An 18,259-nucleotide genomic window follows, 5' to 3' on the forward strand; every position below is an offset into this window, starting at 1 on the left:
ATTATAATCATTATTGCCATCATAATCATTTCATCATGATCATTCTGATCATCATTATCATCATCACCATCATCACCATCGTCACCATAATATCATCATCATCATCGCCATCGTCATCATCGCCATCATCGCCATCATCGTCATCATCATCACCATCATCAATATAACCACTGATCAAAGTTTTGAGTATAATTTGCGATGTAACATATTCTTTTATGTTATTACCAAGCCATCTCTAAAGCTACAAAACAGAGAGAAAATAATGGCTTACAAGGCAGTCTTGATGTAAGCAGTGAAATCCAGTCGTAGCGGAGGCACCTGGAACGCTTGACCTCGGGTCACGGAACCAGGCTGGTTGAGGAGCTCAGGTTCATCAAGACTAAGGTATCCCAGGGCATAGCCGACACAGTCAGAGGACTCCTGGCTCGGAAGATGACAGACGTCTGGAGAGAAGCTGGCCACGATGTTTGCCGTCCCGCGGCCGGGAATCACCTTTGAAATGAAGGAGGAAAAAAGTCCACTGTGATCACAATGATATTCAATTTTGCATTTCATGATAAGGAACTATTAGGTTATATTACCTGTGTAGAATATGAATGAATAAATGAAGCAGCATCATTTACAGAAATTTTTTGTATGTATTAATCACAAAACTAAACCATTCTAAGAATTGAAGTAATGAAGATCATCATTCCTTCAGTCTGAATTCAAATTATGCAGAATTATTACAGACTACCAAATACAAATCCATATCACTCCAAAGTTCATTATTGTAATAAATATAATCTTAATTTTTTTTTTTGAACATGCTTATATCATTCGTTAAAAGACAGGTTCACAAGAGGTATTGTAGTACCCTAAAAATTCTCATGAAAAAAAAATTACAGAAAGCTTTCAAATCTTTCAATAACATAACTAAAACAAATCCAAGCATTAGTGTGAAATGTCCAATACATACCAACTTCCTTTCCAAAATACATCACATTGTCATAGTTCACAAATAATGAATGTTTATGAGTGCAATGGACAGGATACTTCATGAGGTGAAAGATGAAATGATCCATTCAATGAGGCGTAGCCGAGTTGAATGGATCATTTATTCCATCTTACACCGAAGGAAGTATTCTGTCCATTGCACAAATGAAAAGAACATTCATTATTTGTTTTATATGACACCTAAAGATATATCCTTGTCATGACGTTTACAAATTTGAATAAAAATGCATTCAGTGCGAACACGGTCTGTTGATAATGTCACATACATTCAACACGCACAATGCAAACACACGTGTAGCACTGGCCTCAGCACGCCTGCAATTGACGCAATCGTATGGATCCAAAATTGCATGATGAATGGATTCAAATTGCATGTCAATGTTCAATGGGCTGAATGATCAATATCAAACAACCAATCAAATGACAAGGATCTATCTAGGTGTCATATAATAACATAATTTCACTTTTCATCACTATCATTATTGCACCATTATTATCCTTATTATCCTTATCATTGCTCACCATTTGTTTCTTGTCAATGCTGAACGGGCCGTCAGCAGGGACGCCTTCATGCTCTCTCATCAAGACACTAAGAACCTTGCTCTTATCCTTCTCACGTGCCTCTAGATCATCGGCTATCTTGGACAGCAGCCCATCACGACCGCAATCAGCCTCTTCCCCGGTTTCAGGGTCGCCGTCACATCTCTCATCGCTCTCCCGGATGCTGTCGATGACCTCGTCATCCTCAGGGACGACCTCGGCACCGCTGGGGTCAAGGATGGGGAAGGGGTCACCGTAGATGACCTGGAGGTCAATCAGCTTGCGGTCATCTTCCATCAAGTTGAAGAGCCTCCAGTCAATACGCATTCCTGAAGATTAATCAATATTACAATTAAAGTGATAATTGTACTTTTCGCAACCAAATGCCTAAAGCTGCCACATTGGACAAGCTTGAATGGGTATTTTCTGGGCTTTTCATTTTTTCCAAGGCTCTTTCAAAATTTTTTTACCCTGCGCAGACCAAATTAAACTTACATTGTACTGTCATTAATCAAGTCATGACCTGGAGGCGACAGAAGTAGACATAGAAGAAGCAGGTGGTGAATAAAAGTACGAGGGTTGGGTTGAAATAGGAGGATGTACCATATATACCATATATATGTACCAAGTGTATGGAGGGGGTGAGGGAAATCTCTGTGAAAGCAAGGCCAATACGGTATACCCTCATAATCAGTGGCCCCGTTGCATAAAAGTTACTATTTTGGTAACTTTGTCATCTAATGGGAACTTCCCTGAAATCCTTGATTCTAATTGGCTGCTTAGCATTGTTACCATGATAGTTACCCCGGGGGGGCCACTGACATTGACGAGTGGATACCATGCGCGTAAAAAGGATGTCTTTTTCACGATAGGGCACGTTACGTACGTAACGTGATAAGGGTGTCAAAAACACAAAAATAATGAAAAAAGGGTATCTATTTCGCTAGGAAAATTACGTGTTTAGGGTCGACTTTGCGGGGATGATAAAACAAAATTAAATGTTTTATAAAGGATGTCCTTTCTGCCCCAACACTACGTGTTTAGAGTCCGATTTGCACGAGGTGTAGAAGGTGGGGTCGTACTAAACCAAATAAGGTAAAGCCGACGACCGAAGGACCCGTAACAATAAAACATTCCTGTACTTGTTTAGGGGTTCGTTTCAGGGAATATTTGCCAAGAGTATCGTTTTGTTTCCAAGACTTGTTAAGGGTAGGGTTTCACACGCCAATACTTGTTAAGGGGTGCATTTTCAGAATATGAAAATTACGTGTTTAGGGTGCTTTTTGAGACCCCATGGTCGCGCATGGTATCCACTCGTGAATGGAAGTGGCCCCCCCGGGTAGTTACCACTGGATGGCAGGGTTACTATCATAATACGTTTTATGCAAAGGGGCCCTGGACTAACCTGGATTTAAAACCTGGAACTACTACTATGTACACACCTATTCATGCTCCTTTGTTTGATTCTAAAAACTGAATGAAATTATGTTTAAATGAATAAAAGGAGTAAGAAGGGTGAAGGAAGTCAAACTCACCATAAGGACTGTTGTTCATGATCTTGAGTGGCCTGTTGATGGGTGGCACGCCACAGACGTGGGTTCCGAACCTGACGAAGGGTATCTGACCCTTGATGGTTGCCATCTGGAACTTGAGGGGGCAACCTGTCACTCCCATACTGATCGGAATACAGACTGGCTCTAAGCTGGATACCTAAAAAGGAAATAAATGATAACATAGCACTCAATACATCTAAACAACTTCTCTCAAGTGCTGCATAGTAATATGAAACTTGAGGGGGCAATCGGTCACTCCCATACTGATCGGAATACAGACAGACTCCAAGTTGAATACCTGAAAATGATATCAATGATAAGCATATCAATATTTTGCTTTTATGTAGAACACATTACATCTGAAAAATGTTTCTAAAGTGCTGTACAGTAATATTATGACCCCAGTCATCGGATCCTGGCATGAGCTAAAAACATTTTATCAAAATCATCCGGATGTACAGGGATACCCCTTTTCAAGCTCTTTGTAGCCTTTTGGTTCTTCCCATACATGTACCTCTCCTATTTACTTTTTGTCAAATTCATATACTTGTGTGTTATGTCATAACTTCCATTTTCAGTTTGACTGTTTTAATGTATTTATCTATTGTTGTGTTTAATCATGAAAAATAAAATTGATCAATCTATCAATCAATCAAAACCAATGTCCTACCCTGCATGTAAGCTGGTCGGTGTACTTGCCCCACATATCACTATAAGCCGTCACGGCCACCTCCAGGGTGGCGAATGGTTCCAGGACCCCTGAGCAGGGCTGGACCAGGAATGCTGTTCCTTGGTCCTCTCTCAGTATAGCCTTCATACAATCTGATTGGCTCTGGGCCAGGGACTTGCTCCTGGGGTCGGCCAGGTTGGCCGTCCTGCTCAGCAATGCACCATGCCTGCAGATTGAATGAGAAAATAATAATAATAATTATCCATACTTGTATGTTGTACATCACATATAAGGTACCCCATAAGTAAGTCAGTGACACGTCTTTTAGCATAATATCCCACTATAAAGGTGTTATGCAAACCAGCATAACAGCTTCCTGCGCTCCAAATTGTTTTGTATATGATAAAATGTAATAATCAGTAATGAAAGTCCACTTTAGCAATATTGCACGAAAGATGCGGAGCAGATGTTTGACAAAGTACCATATCACCAGAGCTGCCAACCTGAACAAGAACATTTCAGTAATTTCAAGGCTGAAACTTTGTAGCATTCTTAACAATTGTAATTGAAAATAAAATTCAGTTTGGAAATCAATTTATGTATTTTGTTTTCTGAATTTTTATGCATTTCTTTGTTTTTAACCTTCTGTTTTTATTTGTTTTTTTCACCAGATTTATTGCACAACCTTTTAGAAGCATAATTATGCTAAAATCAATTGATTTCAGCTGTTTAAAGTATAAATAATCATATCTTTATGAATAAGATGAGAAAACTTAATTTGCATTGACAAAATCACATTTTGGGAATTTTTGGTCTGACATGCACTTATGAAATGTTGCGTATTTCGGAACCGCGTACCCGGGCTTCGTAAATTTGGTCTCAAAAGATGCGCGAGACTTAAAAGTATAAACTCTCTGAGTGGCGTGGTCAAAAAATTTCGCACGGCGGAATGCTCGCAGAAAATGTTGAGGGGGGGTTGATTCAACCCCCCCCGGCCAGTTTAGGGTTAAATGCTTTGAAACCTTACCTTCTAGGACTGTCAGCAGTGGGTCTATCCGTCTGAGGCGGAGTAGGGGGTTTCCCTGCAGTATATTTATTGACGGTGAGTGAGAACGGAGCTGGGATGGCTGTGTGGTTGGTCAGGTAGACTAATCTCTTGGGCGTGGTCGCCAGTTCTACATCGTCGCCAAAGTCCAAGGCAAGCGGAGCATCGTCATTGCAAGGTTCCGGAAGCCTGATGGGTTGAAAAGGAATGGAAATGTAGGTTTGGTTGATAAAGTTGGGAGACGTGCCCCCCCCATTTCAGACCTCTATTTCCTTTCTCTACATACTACGTTCTGCACAGATGCTGCTCAGCCCTGCTCAAGAGAACCCCATTATGACACATACCCATTCACATGCAATTTAAGTTCATTTAACCTTGTTTTAGAAGGAATAAGAACGTGAGCACTTAATTTGTGTACCTACAATAAGTTATGCGAATAAAATGGGTAAGCAGGAAAGATAAAATAAGGAATAAAATTTCAGTTTTTTCCAGAAATTCAAGTGATCTCTTGATACATATTTCATTTGTATGGTTCTCAGAATCGGGGATATAGTCAGGGCCTTTACGAGTCACGAGGCTGTTGGAGAAACCTTCTCCCGTAGATTTGGTACAATGGTGGCATCAGAAATATTTGAATGTAGCAAGTAAATGATAATACCCATTGATATAGTCAAGGCCAGTACTGTACATCGGAGGCACGAGGCCGCTGGCAAAAACCCTCTCCCATAGACTTTGTGTGATTCGTGGCCAAGGCCAGCAAAATCTGGCCTCGAAGCCAGCCTTGACTACATCCCTGCTAAAAACCGCCCTAGATCACAATACCTGTCTTCAGTGTCCATCACAGTAGATGGTCTGATGTCAGGTGTCCTGTAGGTCACTCTCAGCCCTTGGACATCCCCCGATAAAGCTAGGAATATAGGCTTGACCATTCCGCTGACCAAACAAGGTATCCATACATCAGACAATGGCCCCTTGGGTAGGAAAGAGAAAGATTGAGAGCAATAAACACATCATTGACAAGTCACTAATTTGTTGATGTTTTTATATTATCGGTCACCATTGTAAAGCAAGTGACAGAGGAGGCTTATACCCCAAATCATGGAACTATTCAAGGTTTCTTGGACACCAACTGTGTACATTTCCTTTGGGAGAGATGCCACAAGGGCCGTGGAAATTTACTGAACTTTTGCGAAAGCGTACCTAGTGGATGGAAACATATATATATTATATATATATATATATCACCTTTTTGGGGGGGATAAGATATAAAAAAAGTATTGAAAATATGTAGTATACAGAAAATGTGTACTATAAAAAAAATCATTCAGTCTTTAACAGGTTTAAGTAAATTAACAATATGATAGAGCTGTTGTGCTACATGGTGATATCTGTATCTGATTTCATCTAACAATGAATGTTCTACTCTAAAAATGGAATCTCAGAGAGTTGATATCGTACCTGTTCTTGGGCTACAATTGTCACTGACACGGGAAGCTGTTCGTGTGGTCCCAGAATGCCTTGCTCTGGGTCAAAGGTCACTGAACAAGTTGATGACTGCTTCCCTTTGGGCTGCAAATTATCAAAACAAGAAACAAATAAGCATTAAGATTGTCTTAACTGATAGTAGTTTAATGAATGAATATAGTTTTAAGCAATAATGAATGAGACAATGATATACACCACACTTTTTTCCAGGGTCAATAGGTCATTAATTGCATATCCCTTCTCATAAATACTTGACAAGTTGTTATCAAGTCTATCCAACAATCATGGCATCGTTTGGCATATCATGTATTGGGAGTATGCTTACCCTAGGATGACAGTTGAAATAGTACAAAGCTTTCAAGTGCGAGCGACTTATCAACATGACGAAATAATTAATGTTGCAAAGCCGACATAATAATGTTATTATGTCAACATGGCACCGTAAGTTATCTCACCACATTGACATATGAAAAGTTGCATATAAACATAGCGAGAGGGTGACATGCAATTTTTCTTAAGTCTTATTGGCGAGATAACCAACCTCACCATGTTGACATAATCAAGATCAAGATGAAGTGCTTACCTGTTGCCATTGGTACGATGCCGGTAGCATGGTCTGGTTGAAGAGCTGTATGGTGTGGGTGACAGGAATACCTTGATAGATCTCAGGTAGCTCGAGGGTACTCTCCAGGACACAGACCTGAGGGCTCTGGACCTCACCATACACACCAACATAACTACAACAGTAGAAAATCATTAATAATAACGCAGTTCTTGTATAGCGCATATCACATTATTTCACAACATCCCTATGCGCTTCCAAAGGACTTGGATATTATTACCCTGGCTTTAGCCCAGCACCCTTTTACATTTACTTTTGCATTTCAAGGAATAAATTCCTGCCAGGTTCCCATTCATCTCACCTGGGTTGAGTGCAGCAGTGTGGATAAATTTCTTGCCAAAGGAAATTACGCCGTGGCTGGGATTCGAACCCACGACCCTCTTTTTCAAAGTCAGAAGACTCATCCACTGGGCCACAACGCTCCGTAGTCATTAAGCCATTTCTTATTATATCAGATGGTTTCCCAAAAATCTCTAAAACTTATTCAGTCAGTCTTTTGAATTCCATGAGGAAAATCTCAGGTAGCTCCAGGATGCATGCAAGAACACACACCAGAGGATCCCTGAACCTCGCCATATACACTTTACCATGTATCATTCATAGATTATGCATAAGGTCTCATATGGAAGAGGAAAAGACGGACAGTCAAGTTATGAACTTTTTTCCTGAATAGATAGCAGTTAAAGCCAGAAAGACCCACTCAAAAGCGTAATTTGCTCGTGCAAATGAAAATTTGGTAGCACCACTTTCCATTATTCTGACTCAGTCATGCGCACATTATGAACATTGAGATGGGCTTTAAATGAAAGAGGGGGAAGCATATCTTTTAATAATAATAATATAGGGTATTTATATGCACACATATCCCCCTTGTTAGGTGCTCAAGGTGCTCCTATTTTCATTAATGTACATTCAATGAAGCAAATTTATGATGGCAAATGATTACACTGAATTAAGATTTCCTATTTTCTGGAATGCACTTTAGTGAAGGAATTTGAATGCAATATAAGCAATACAACATAGAAGACGTTGCTCGCCTGCCTGCCTGAAAAGAATAAGGATTTACAAATATTGTCCAGTTGGAGTTAACTATTCATCAGTAGATATCAGGAAATAAATATATTGGGTGGCTCAGAATGGGATACCAGAAATATTCCCAGAGTTCGGGAAAATATTCAAGGAATCGTAGATGAGTGCAATATTGGCCCTAATAAGTGGAATATTTCTGGTATTTCACGAAATAAAGCCATCCAGTATAATTACCATCTATCCCACCGTCTCCCCCCCAAAAAAAAATGAAGAGTGAGAACTTTGATTTAACAAGTCATATCACTTACCTAGTTTTGCCGCCCTCTACAGTCAGCTCAATGACAGAGTCTATCTGACGATGGCGGGCCGGAGTAAGGACCACCTCTACCAGGACAGACAAGAGAGGGCCTAGCTCTCCACTGCTGGGTGTGATGGTGAACTCGGAAATATCCTGAAATAAACAGAAAGAAGAGTGCAATTGATGGAAGTTGAATAGAAACAATATAGAGAAACTTGTAAGTAAAATCAAAATATTAAATAACATTTAAATCACTTTTGCCCTTGTTCTACTTTTCTCATTAGCATAACGTAACTTATATATTATAATAATTTACTATAAACAAAATTTGCTATAAACAAAACTTACACATCAAAGAATTTCAAACATTTGATAAGGTGTTGAATATGATAGTAAGATAGTGATATGTACCTGATACTACATGGATGTTTATAAAACGGGGTATTTTTTCACAATACCGTAATTGGTAAACACATGCCACATAACATTCAACATTTTTTGCTCATTGCACTGCATTACAATTAGGTTTGCCTCATAAATTTACATTGCACACTATCAGACACAATCAGGTCCATTATAAGAGCACCAAGAATATAATGTAAGACCTTTTAAAGACGTGTCACTATTGTGGCCGGCCACATCAAAACCAACATTAAGTCACCCAAAATGAATCCTGAAATTTTCATTCTGCTTTAATCAGGCTCATAATACATGCACATTCTCCATTCCCTGGGGAGTATTCCCTCTGAGAGTAAACAAATACCGTACCTGACCAGACTGTTGATCCTTGAGCAGGAATTCTGCACTCTCTTTCAGATTCCACTTAGCAGGGAACTGACTCTCATTGGTCAGATAGAACTGCTTCTTTACCGTCTGCCCGAGGCGTACCAATCCAAAGTCAAGCGAGGGCGTCTCGATCGAGACCTCAGGACCCTGTGGCAAAAAAAAAAGGTTTTATGAATTACCGGTATGAACATCTTTTCTTTTCAAATGGGACAATGCTGTCATGTCTTTTATAAGTTCTACCCCAAATTTCAGTCAAATTGGTTTGCTTAGTTAATCTGGGGTCAAATTCATTGTTAAGTGGTTTGTAGTAGTTTTCATTGAAAAAAAATAAAAATGAAATAGAAAAAAACCCAGAGAAATATATTAAGAATCAATTTGGCTTTCACATTTTTTCCTTACAAACACTTTTGAGATTACAAAGATGACATCTAGAAAATACAAATGAGAATCTGAAGCAAAATTGGGAGTAAAAATATTCAAATAATGTTTTATACAAATAAATTTGCATATTCAATTCATAATAAAAAAGTTATAACTTTTTTGATGCTGGCCTGAAGTATATGTTGTAAAGAATATGTGTGCCAAATTCTAGCGCAATTGCAAACGGCGACTGAGATAAGAAGGGAGGGCCATATCATTGTAATCGTTGGAAATGAAAATAAACAAAATTATAATATAGCCACCCTCCTCCCCATCCCCCTCTCCCTCATTACATCTCAAATAGTGTAGTTCGTTTAAGGTTAAACTTAAACTATAATACTTTTGTCCATCAATCATTCATTCACCTTGACATCAGCCACCACCCTGAGCGGCACAGTCGATTCCTGGTGGTCAATCTGGCAGCGTAGGGTATGGTCAATGTGTCCAGGATGACCCCCTATGATGGTCATCTCAAGTTCTACCGAGCTTTCGGGCGGTATCTGACCCTCGGGGGTCTGGACCTCGATGATGTGACTGTCCTTCAGTGAGCTCCAGTGGAAAACGACTGGAAACTTGCTGTAGTTCAACATCTGAAATACAGAATTGTGGGTACAAGGAAGGATTCAGAATATATGTATGCTTCACAGGAAAAGTACCAATCAAATGCAAATGCTCAAGAAATTGCTCAAAAGAAATTAATCAATATTCAAAATCAATAAATATTCAAAATGCTCTTCCTTTAGTACAAATAGTACATTACATTCTTCTTCCATCAATACCATACAAAAAATAATTTTTGAATTTGCTATTGTTTATTTATCAATTTTTAACATTCCAGTAAACTTTGTTCTCATCAATTAACGGAACTAACTATTCCAGTCAATTTATTTCATTGTTCATTGATAATATCAAATATGCAAATGTAAAGAAAACCTGAACTACCAACCGTAAACTTTCTGCGAGTTGCCGTTGACTGAAGAACCTGACCGGGGAGGAAGATGGCATAGGGCTGGACCAAGACCTCGTACTCCTTGCACAGGCCCTTGAGTTCCACCTCCAGACCAAGACTATCGCCTTCCTCTGCATGCTCCCCTACACCACCATCCTTCATCCCACCGCTGCCACCACTACTATCACTACCATCACCACCACCGCTACCACTTTTGCCACGGCTGTCATTGCCTCTATCATCATCACTGCTCTGTGTGATGAAGGCCTGGGAGGTGGTATGGCTGGTGGGGCGGGGCGTGGAGCAGACGGGAGGTTGCTTGGAGGTGTTGTCCGGTGGTGAAGAGGAGGGGGGCGATTGGGATGATTTTGCCTTGTGGGCCACGGGGCGAGGGATGTTCTTCAGGACAAGCTGTAGCACGCTCTCAAACTGCCCCACCTGAAAGGAAGAATGAAGGGAAAATGAACAAGTTCAGTCTCCACACGAAACACGCTAATTATCAAATTTATATTAAGGTTTAAGCAAGTGACAATTTAAGTTTATTCCCAATGAATTGAATTCCTTTGTCTTCGATTTAATTCACTATTCTCAACATCATCATCATCATAATCATTATCATCATCATTATAATCATTATCATCACCAACATCATTATCGTCATCATCATTATAAATTTATCATTACATACACTGTATACAATGTATGTTAATATTCTCCATTCATGATGATGATCATCATCACCATTTTAATCATTATAATTTTAATATTACTTAGGCAATCTACCCTAATATTCTCAATTCACAACAGGTAAGAACTGAGAAAGAGACACAGTGCAGAAAGAGGGGGCAAACAGACAGAAAGACAGAGAAATGGAAAAGGGGAAAAATATTAAAGTAAAACATACAAGGAAAGAGAAAAAACAGGAAACAATTAAAAGAGGAAACATGTAAGAATAAAATAAAAAAATAACAAAGAAATAAAAACTTTTCTGCTATAATTTACACTTGAAGATATACTGACAAAATATTGTTTAAATGAACAAATTTTTTTTTGAAAAAACAGGTACTTTTTAAAAATTACCTTTGGCGGAGCAAAAGCAACACTGGTGACGGCAGTACCAGAGGGTGGTAAAACTCCTTTCTCCATGTTAATGCAGAATATATTCCTCTCATCGGCTACCCTTGAGATCTGCTGCCCGTCTCTCTTAGCCTCTTTGAAGGGGTCCCGACATTCTGGCGAGGAACGCACAAGCTGCCAGTGGAACGGCAACTCCACATTTCTAGTGAATAAAAAAAACATCACATAAAAATATAATGGGCAAATTCTATAAAGTGTGTACGTCTAGCCCCTTTTATGTGAGAACTTCATGAAATGTTTTGTCTCTGTTTTAATTCATATGTAAGTTGTAATGTTCTTAAATTATCGTACAAATATGTTGATCATTATACAGAATTTCCATTATACCGATAAGATGGGATGAATTAACCTTGCCAAGAGCACACAAATTTGCTTCTGACAGAGTGAGAGGTATACTATAAATCTTTCTAGTGTAAAATAAAAGAATAAATGATCTTTTAAATGAAATAGAAATTAGTAAAGATCTAAAAGGAGAAAAATAATTGCTTGCCATACACAATGCACAAGAGCACTCAGCAGGCAGAATGCATTGATGGCCCCACACAGCAGTGCGAGAGATACAGAAAATAATATTGTCTGCATTATTAAAGGTCAAGTCCACCCCAGAAAAATATTAATTTGAATAAATATAGAAAAATTAAGGAAGCATTATGCTAAAATTTCATCAGAATCGGATGTAAGATATAAAGAAAGTTATGACATTTTAAATTTTCGCTTATTTTTCACAAAACGGTGATAGGCACAACTCAGTCACATGCAAATGAGACTGTCAATGATGTCCCTCACTCACTACTTCTTTACTGTTTGAATTATACAATATTTCATTTTTTACAGATTTGACAATAAGGACCAAATTGATTCAACCAAACAATGCTATTTGCATATGTTCAGGGAGGAATAAATCATTGTTTCACACGACAATAGGTAAAAAATGGGAATATTTCATATTTCACATAATAAAATATAAAAGAATTAGTGAGTGAGTGATGTCATCAGTTTCCTCATTTGCATACCAACAAGGATGTGAATATAACTGTTCCCTGAAATTAAGCGAAACTGAAATTTTTAACACTCTTATCTTACATCTGATTTTGATGAAATTTTCAGTGTTATGCTTGTTGGATTTTTCTCTTTTTATTAAAGTCAACTTTTTTGGGGGGTGGCTTGTCCTTGAATGTGAAGTACACAAACAAGTCTGCACTACAATAGCAAAGCTTATAGTATAAGGCTGAATTCATGTATTAATCAATTGCTCTTACGTGAGATTCCTAATGGTGAGTTCCTCGGTGACGTAGGTCATCGGGTTTATGTCTTCGAAGGTGATATGGTTCTTAGCTGTGACGTCGACCAGTTCACCCGGGGTAGGATTGGTCTCACTACCCGACGCTGATTCAAGCTGAACCCTGGCTCTCTGACCCTCACCTGCGCACACAAACAAGAAAGAATTGTTTAACATTGATATAATGCTATAGCGTGGAGTGTTGTGGCCCAGTGGATTAGTCTGCGGACTATGAAACAGAGGGTCGTGGGTTCGAATCCCAGCCATAGCGTAATTTCCTTCCGGCACAAAATTTATCCACATTGTGCTGCACTCAACCCAAGTGAGGTGAATGGGTACCAGGTAGGATTTATTCCTTGAACGCTTTAGCGCCTATTAATATGGCAGCTCAGCTATAGCCGTGGTAATAATATGATACAAAGTATTAAAGTGCTGTTGAGTATATGCACATAGTAACTGCACTATATAAATTGACATATTATTATTAATACTTATAAATAACAATACATGTGACTTATAAAAAAACAAATTAAGAAAAAAAAAAAGAAGTAAAAAGAACGGTTTTAAGAACATTTTTGAAACAATCAACAGAGATAAATTTTTGATGTCTCCAAGTCTGTTCCATAGTATGGGGCATGCATGTAATAAAAACATTAGTATCACGGTGCTTTTATAGTGCAGATAAGTGCTAGAGAGTCTCTATGCATTGACGACATGTAGCGAAAGAGAGACAAAAACTGTTGTATTGGGAGTCAAGAAGTAGGATATTACACATGTAAATTAATTCTACAAGTGTAAGCAAAAACCACTATTTCTCATTATGCAATTCTTATTAAATTTTATAGTCTAAGATAATATAAGGATTAATATACTATTGTAATTTTTCGTAAAAATATCTCTAAAACAAAGTAAGAAAAAGAAAATGTTTAAATCATATATACTTTACCTTTGAGAGTAAAGTGTTTGACGGTGCAGTTATCACAGACGATTGTAATTTCTTCTTCATACACCTGAGAGTCTGTAGGCTTAAATGATACCTACATTAAATGAACAGAGAACAGAGGAAAGAAAAAATTAAAGAATGAGTACGTGAAAATATAGTAATAAAATTAAGTCTATTTCTTAAACAAGGCAATGCCAATGCCAATGATTTGCACTCATCTAAAACTGTAAAAGGTAATATTACAGGGATGTTTCATCCTAGCTGCTGCTTGATCCCGAGCTTCAGATCACCAATACCAACACCAACACCAAACTTGAAATCACCATTTTCCCTAATCCTTTTGGGTCGGTGTTGGTGAATGGAGGAAATAACAAGTAAATCATCAACACCAGCTGTAATGTTCGGTTCAGCAGACGACATTCAACACCAGCACTCAACAGAAACTGCCGGAAATATGTCATATTTTCTGAGGCCGATCCCAAGACCAGCCTCATTTTAGGTATGGTGTTGGTGTCACCACAACATAAACACCAAATTTCAACACCATACTTGAAATCACCCAGTATGCAAACTGACTTAAATATTTTGATAAGGCAGATTAAAAAGACCAAATATATTTCCCACCAACCTGTAGTGGTATGGCATGTCCTTCCATGATCTCGAAGACGGCAGGATAAAGTTGGAACGGTGTAAGGTTTACTCGGTCTCCCGTAGCAACGGACTGCAAAAGGATACAGAATCAAATAAAGTTGCAAAGATAATGGTATACCAGAAAAAAACAGTTTGTTTAGCTGTGCTGAACACGTTTTATTTCTAGCTAATATACATGCATAGGTGCAATGCATTTAAAGCAATATATCTTACTTCCATCCTACCACTTGAAATAATTATAGAACAAGCTGAGAATAAGAAATCTCATTTTCCACAAACCCACCCCCAAAATCAAGTTAAATCAAAGTTAAATAGATATATTCTTTAAAATTCATATATATGAAGAAGAATGACATCACATCATTCTTGCCAAATTGAGACAAACAAGAATCTGAAATATATAAAATCTATATAGTACTTGGCACGGAAATAAGATATAGGATTAAATTAACATTGTTAAGATGGATGTAAATCACACTCGAACCTCTATGGCCTGAATTCACCAAGGTGGTTTTGAAAATCCACGGTTGAGTCCATGGTTTATGCAGATTTCCTGTATAAATTACGCTTAATTTAGTACGTATCGGGCACATGTATGAAAAATGTCCAATGCTGATGCACGCTTTTGTCACAGTGCGCCAACGCTATTAAAACAGCGTATCTAACCATGGTAATAGGCGTCAATTTGGCGCACTGTGACAAAAGCGCGCATCAGGATTGGAATTAATCATACACGCGCCCGATTCGCACTAAATTAAGCGTAATTTATGCAGGAAATCTGCATAAACCTTGGACCCAACCGTGTGTTTTCAAAACCACCTTTGTGAATTCAGGCCTATATGTGAGACCTTCCTGACATGGGTTTTCTCTGTTTTCCTGTTCACATAAAAAGTAGTATTGCTCTCAAATTATTATGGCTTGAGCAGTTTGTATAGTGAAGTAAGATTGGAGTAAAATGGAGGTCAGACATACAAAATGGCGCTCATTTTGTGGTATTGGCCAGAATTCTCCATTGTAGCTACCGATCGTGAACCTTACCGAAAAGTTGGTGGCCGGCCAGCACTTCTTTGGCATAACACAGAAGCGTCCACTACCTCCAAGGTTCTTGACCAAGAACTCAGTGTTGGACGTACCATCAACAAGACAATGACCACAATCCACGACAGGTGATACTGGAAATACAAAGGCAAAGACGACAAAAAAAGGAATTTTTAAGTATCTGAATTTTTTCCCCTATTTAACAAAAAAAAATCCATTCATTTCACAAAGTCATTTGGACATTCATACATTGAGGAAAGATTTGCCTGGTATTGCATCACAATTTACTCCACAATATTTCATGACTGCGCCAAAAAATTTGTTTTGCTTATTTTTTTTTAATAGGACTGTAAAGAACAGTTGAAAGCGTTTCTCTTACAATTATCAAAGATAATAAAATTTGAGATGTGAAATTATTCTGTACATACTAATACATACATTTTGGCATTTGTATAGCTCCCTCCCCTTTTACATAGCAATGTGCCAAAAGCACTTTATAACATATAGTTTGAAAAAAGAAGAAGAGTAATTCTGCTCTCCAAACTGTTTCAATTCAATTCATCTCTTTTCATATATACACACAAAAAACATATTCAAAATCATGCAGCATGAAAAAAAAATAGTTCAAGTGAGGTCTAATGGAATAAAACTTGTAAAACTATGAACAATAAAATAAGATAGACTTCACACAGAGCAATGTAATAAAGTTACTTGATCTTTTGAGTGTTATGGCTGCATTCTGCCTTCTTTCTTTACAAAAATTCCTGTGGCAAATCAAGCATTTTATTCTATGCATGATGACAAATTATAAGCATTCAATTTCTGATTAGTCTCTAGATCATACTTTTGCCCGACATGCTGAACTAAAAATCCTCTCATCCTCTGGGAGCCCAAACAAGGCCCAGCGAGAAGAGAGAGAAGTCGGGCCACTTATATCAGTGTCTTGAAGAAAGACTCAGGCCTTGATAGCATTAGTGAACTAAGGACAGCCATGCAGAGTTAAGAGGTCTGGAAGCGCTTCTATGTTCATGGTACCCGAGATGGCATAGGCTAAAGCCCTTTCCTGCCCTGGGACTGACTGACTGATACTCTGCTGTATAAATTCTACAATACAATGTATACTCACATGTGAGAAGTGGGGGTGGCCTGCGACCCAAGAGCTTGACCGTGATCGGTTGACTGGATTGGGTATTGACCGTCAGTTCGTCTTCGAAGTCCATCAAAGCATCCGGCATGAAGCGGATGTTGTATTGACAGCTCATTCCTGGAGCAACGATGCCCTCCTCACCGGGGAATTTACCTGCATCAAAACAAATAACCACCAAGTAATTCAAAATTTAGAATTTGCACTAATAGTCAATGATAATGATAATAATATGCTGCATACTACTACCACTGTTTTAGCATGACTACTTCGATCGAGTGCTCAAGCATGCAAGGAATTCATTCCTACAGGGTAACCATTACCCACGTGGACAATGGCAAATGTAGAAAAAGTCTCATCAAAGAACGCAAATGCGGCAGCGGGACTCAAACCCCGACCTCGCGGTTCAAAGTCTGGAGACTTGTACACAGAGCCACAATACCTCTATGATAGAAAATATAGTACTAAAATACATTCACTACCACAAACCAGTATCATAACAGAATTTAACTGAAAATTCAAAGAATAAAGCAACCTGTATGTATATGAGTTCCAACTACAGCATGAACAATGCACATATGTCAACCCTATGGAAATCCTTTTTAAATGAGTAAGTTTGTAGGGATTTCCCAAAGTTGTTGGTGCTTCTAAAGACACTTTGTTGGACAGAATTCGATCAATAGTAAACTGAATTATTAACTCACCAAGACCTACAGCAAAGTACTCCGTCTTTGGAGGGAGGACTCGGAGTGGACGACTTGCTGCGGACACGTTCTTAAGGTCAAGGGTCATCTCATAGACTTGACCCACTTTATAGTTGCTGAAGACAATGGTAGATGGCGAGGGTACAAAAACGACTGAAGGCTCTTTTTTCCTATAAAACAATAAGATAATTGATGTTTAAAATAATTATATTAAAATGTGTTTTTCAAGGTCTTTAAAAATAATCTATTCAAGTTATTTAATACAATGCACAAATAGATTCCTTGTGGATACATCTATTGTCAGAATTAGGAAGAGATACCTACTGAACTTTCCATTTTTCCTTTTATGTATTATGAGCTAGCCAACGGGTACATAAACAACTGCCTTTAAACATTTAGATTTACTATTGATCATAATATCAGAAGTATCACTTATGTCTATGGCTTTATAGCTCCTTTTGTTCATGATGATTTTTTGTTATTTGTTATTTTGTTTTGCTACCCCCTTCGCTTGTGCACCTTGAGCATCTCTTACGAGATGGATATGGCGCCTAATAAATTACATTTATCATCTACATTACATGTATATTTACCTAAATATGTAAATCATTACATTATTCAAAGAATTAATGAAATAATGAATGAATAAAAAAATGAATGTATGGATTGATGGATTGATGACTAAATGGATGAACGAATGAATGGATGGATGAATGAATGGATGACTAAATTGATAAATTGATGAGTGAATGAATGGATGGATGAATGAATGGATGGATGGATGAATGGATGGATAAAAGAATGGATGGATGAATGAATGGATGGATGAATGGATGGATGAATGGACAGATGAATGGATGGATAGATGGATGAATGAAAAAATGAATGAATGAATAAATGAAGACTTAATGAATGGATGGGTGAATGAATGAAAAGATGGATAAACAGATGTATGAATGAATGGATGAAC

General features: G+C 38.1%; 1 protein-coding gene across 1 annotated transcript in view; it reads right to left on the minus strand.

Annotated features, from left to right (window-relative positions):
• LOC121426086 (deleted in lung and esophageal cancer protein 1-like) overlaps positions 1-18,259 on the minus strand; it is a 33,517-nt gene that overhangs the window by 5,393 nt on the left and 9,865 nt on the right. The window contains exons 7-25 of the mRNA XM_041622233.1: positions 17,290-17,459; positions 16,568-16,741; positions 15,442-15,575; positions 14,381-14,473; positions 13,756-13,846; positions 12,790-12,952; positions 11,474-11,672; positions 10,391-10,831; positions 9,810-10,034; positions 9,007-9,171; positions 8,249-8,391; positions 6,873-7,026; positions 6,263-6,373; positions 5,627-5,775; positions 4,787-4,993; positions 3,760-3,985; positions 3,072-3,246; positions 1,519-1,865; positions 272-492 (exon numbers count right to left, since the gene is read on the minus strand). Of these exons, the coding sequence (XP_041478167.1) occupies positions 272-492; positions 1,519-1,865; positions 3,072-3,246; positions 3,760-3,985; positions 4,787-4,993; positions 5,627-5,775; positions 6,263-6,373; positions 6,873-7,026; positions 8,249-8,391; positions 9,007-9,171; positions 9,810-10,034; positions 10,391-10,831; positions 11,474-11,672; positions 12,790-12,952; positions 13,756-13,846; positions 14,381-14,473; positions 15,442-15,575; positions 16,568-16,741; positions 17,290-17,459 (3,588 nt within the window). The remainder of the gene's footprint in view (positions 1-271; positions 493-1,518; positions 1,866-3,071; positions 3,247-3,759; positions 3,986-4,786; positions 4,994-5,626; positions 5,776-6,262; positions 6,374-6,872; positions 7,027-8,248; positions 8,392-9,006; positions 9,172-9,809; positions 10,035-10,390; positions 10,832-11,473; positions 11,673-12,789; positions 12,953-13,755; positions 13,847-14,380; positions 14,474-15,441; positions 15,576-16,567; positions 16,742-17,289; positions 17,460-18,259) is intronic.

This window comes from Lytechinus variegatus, chromosome 13 (assembly GCF_018143015.1).
Source record: "Lytechinus variegatus isolate NC3 chromosome 13, Lvar_3.0, whole genome shotgun sequence".
In the NCBI taxonomy this organism is placed as follows: Eukaryota; Metazoa; Echinodermata; class Echinoidea; order Temnopleuroida; family Toxopneustidae; genus Lytechinus; species Lytechinus variegatus.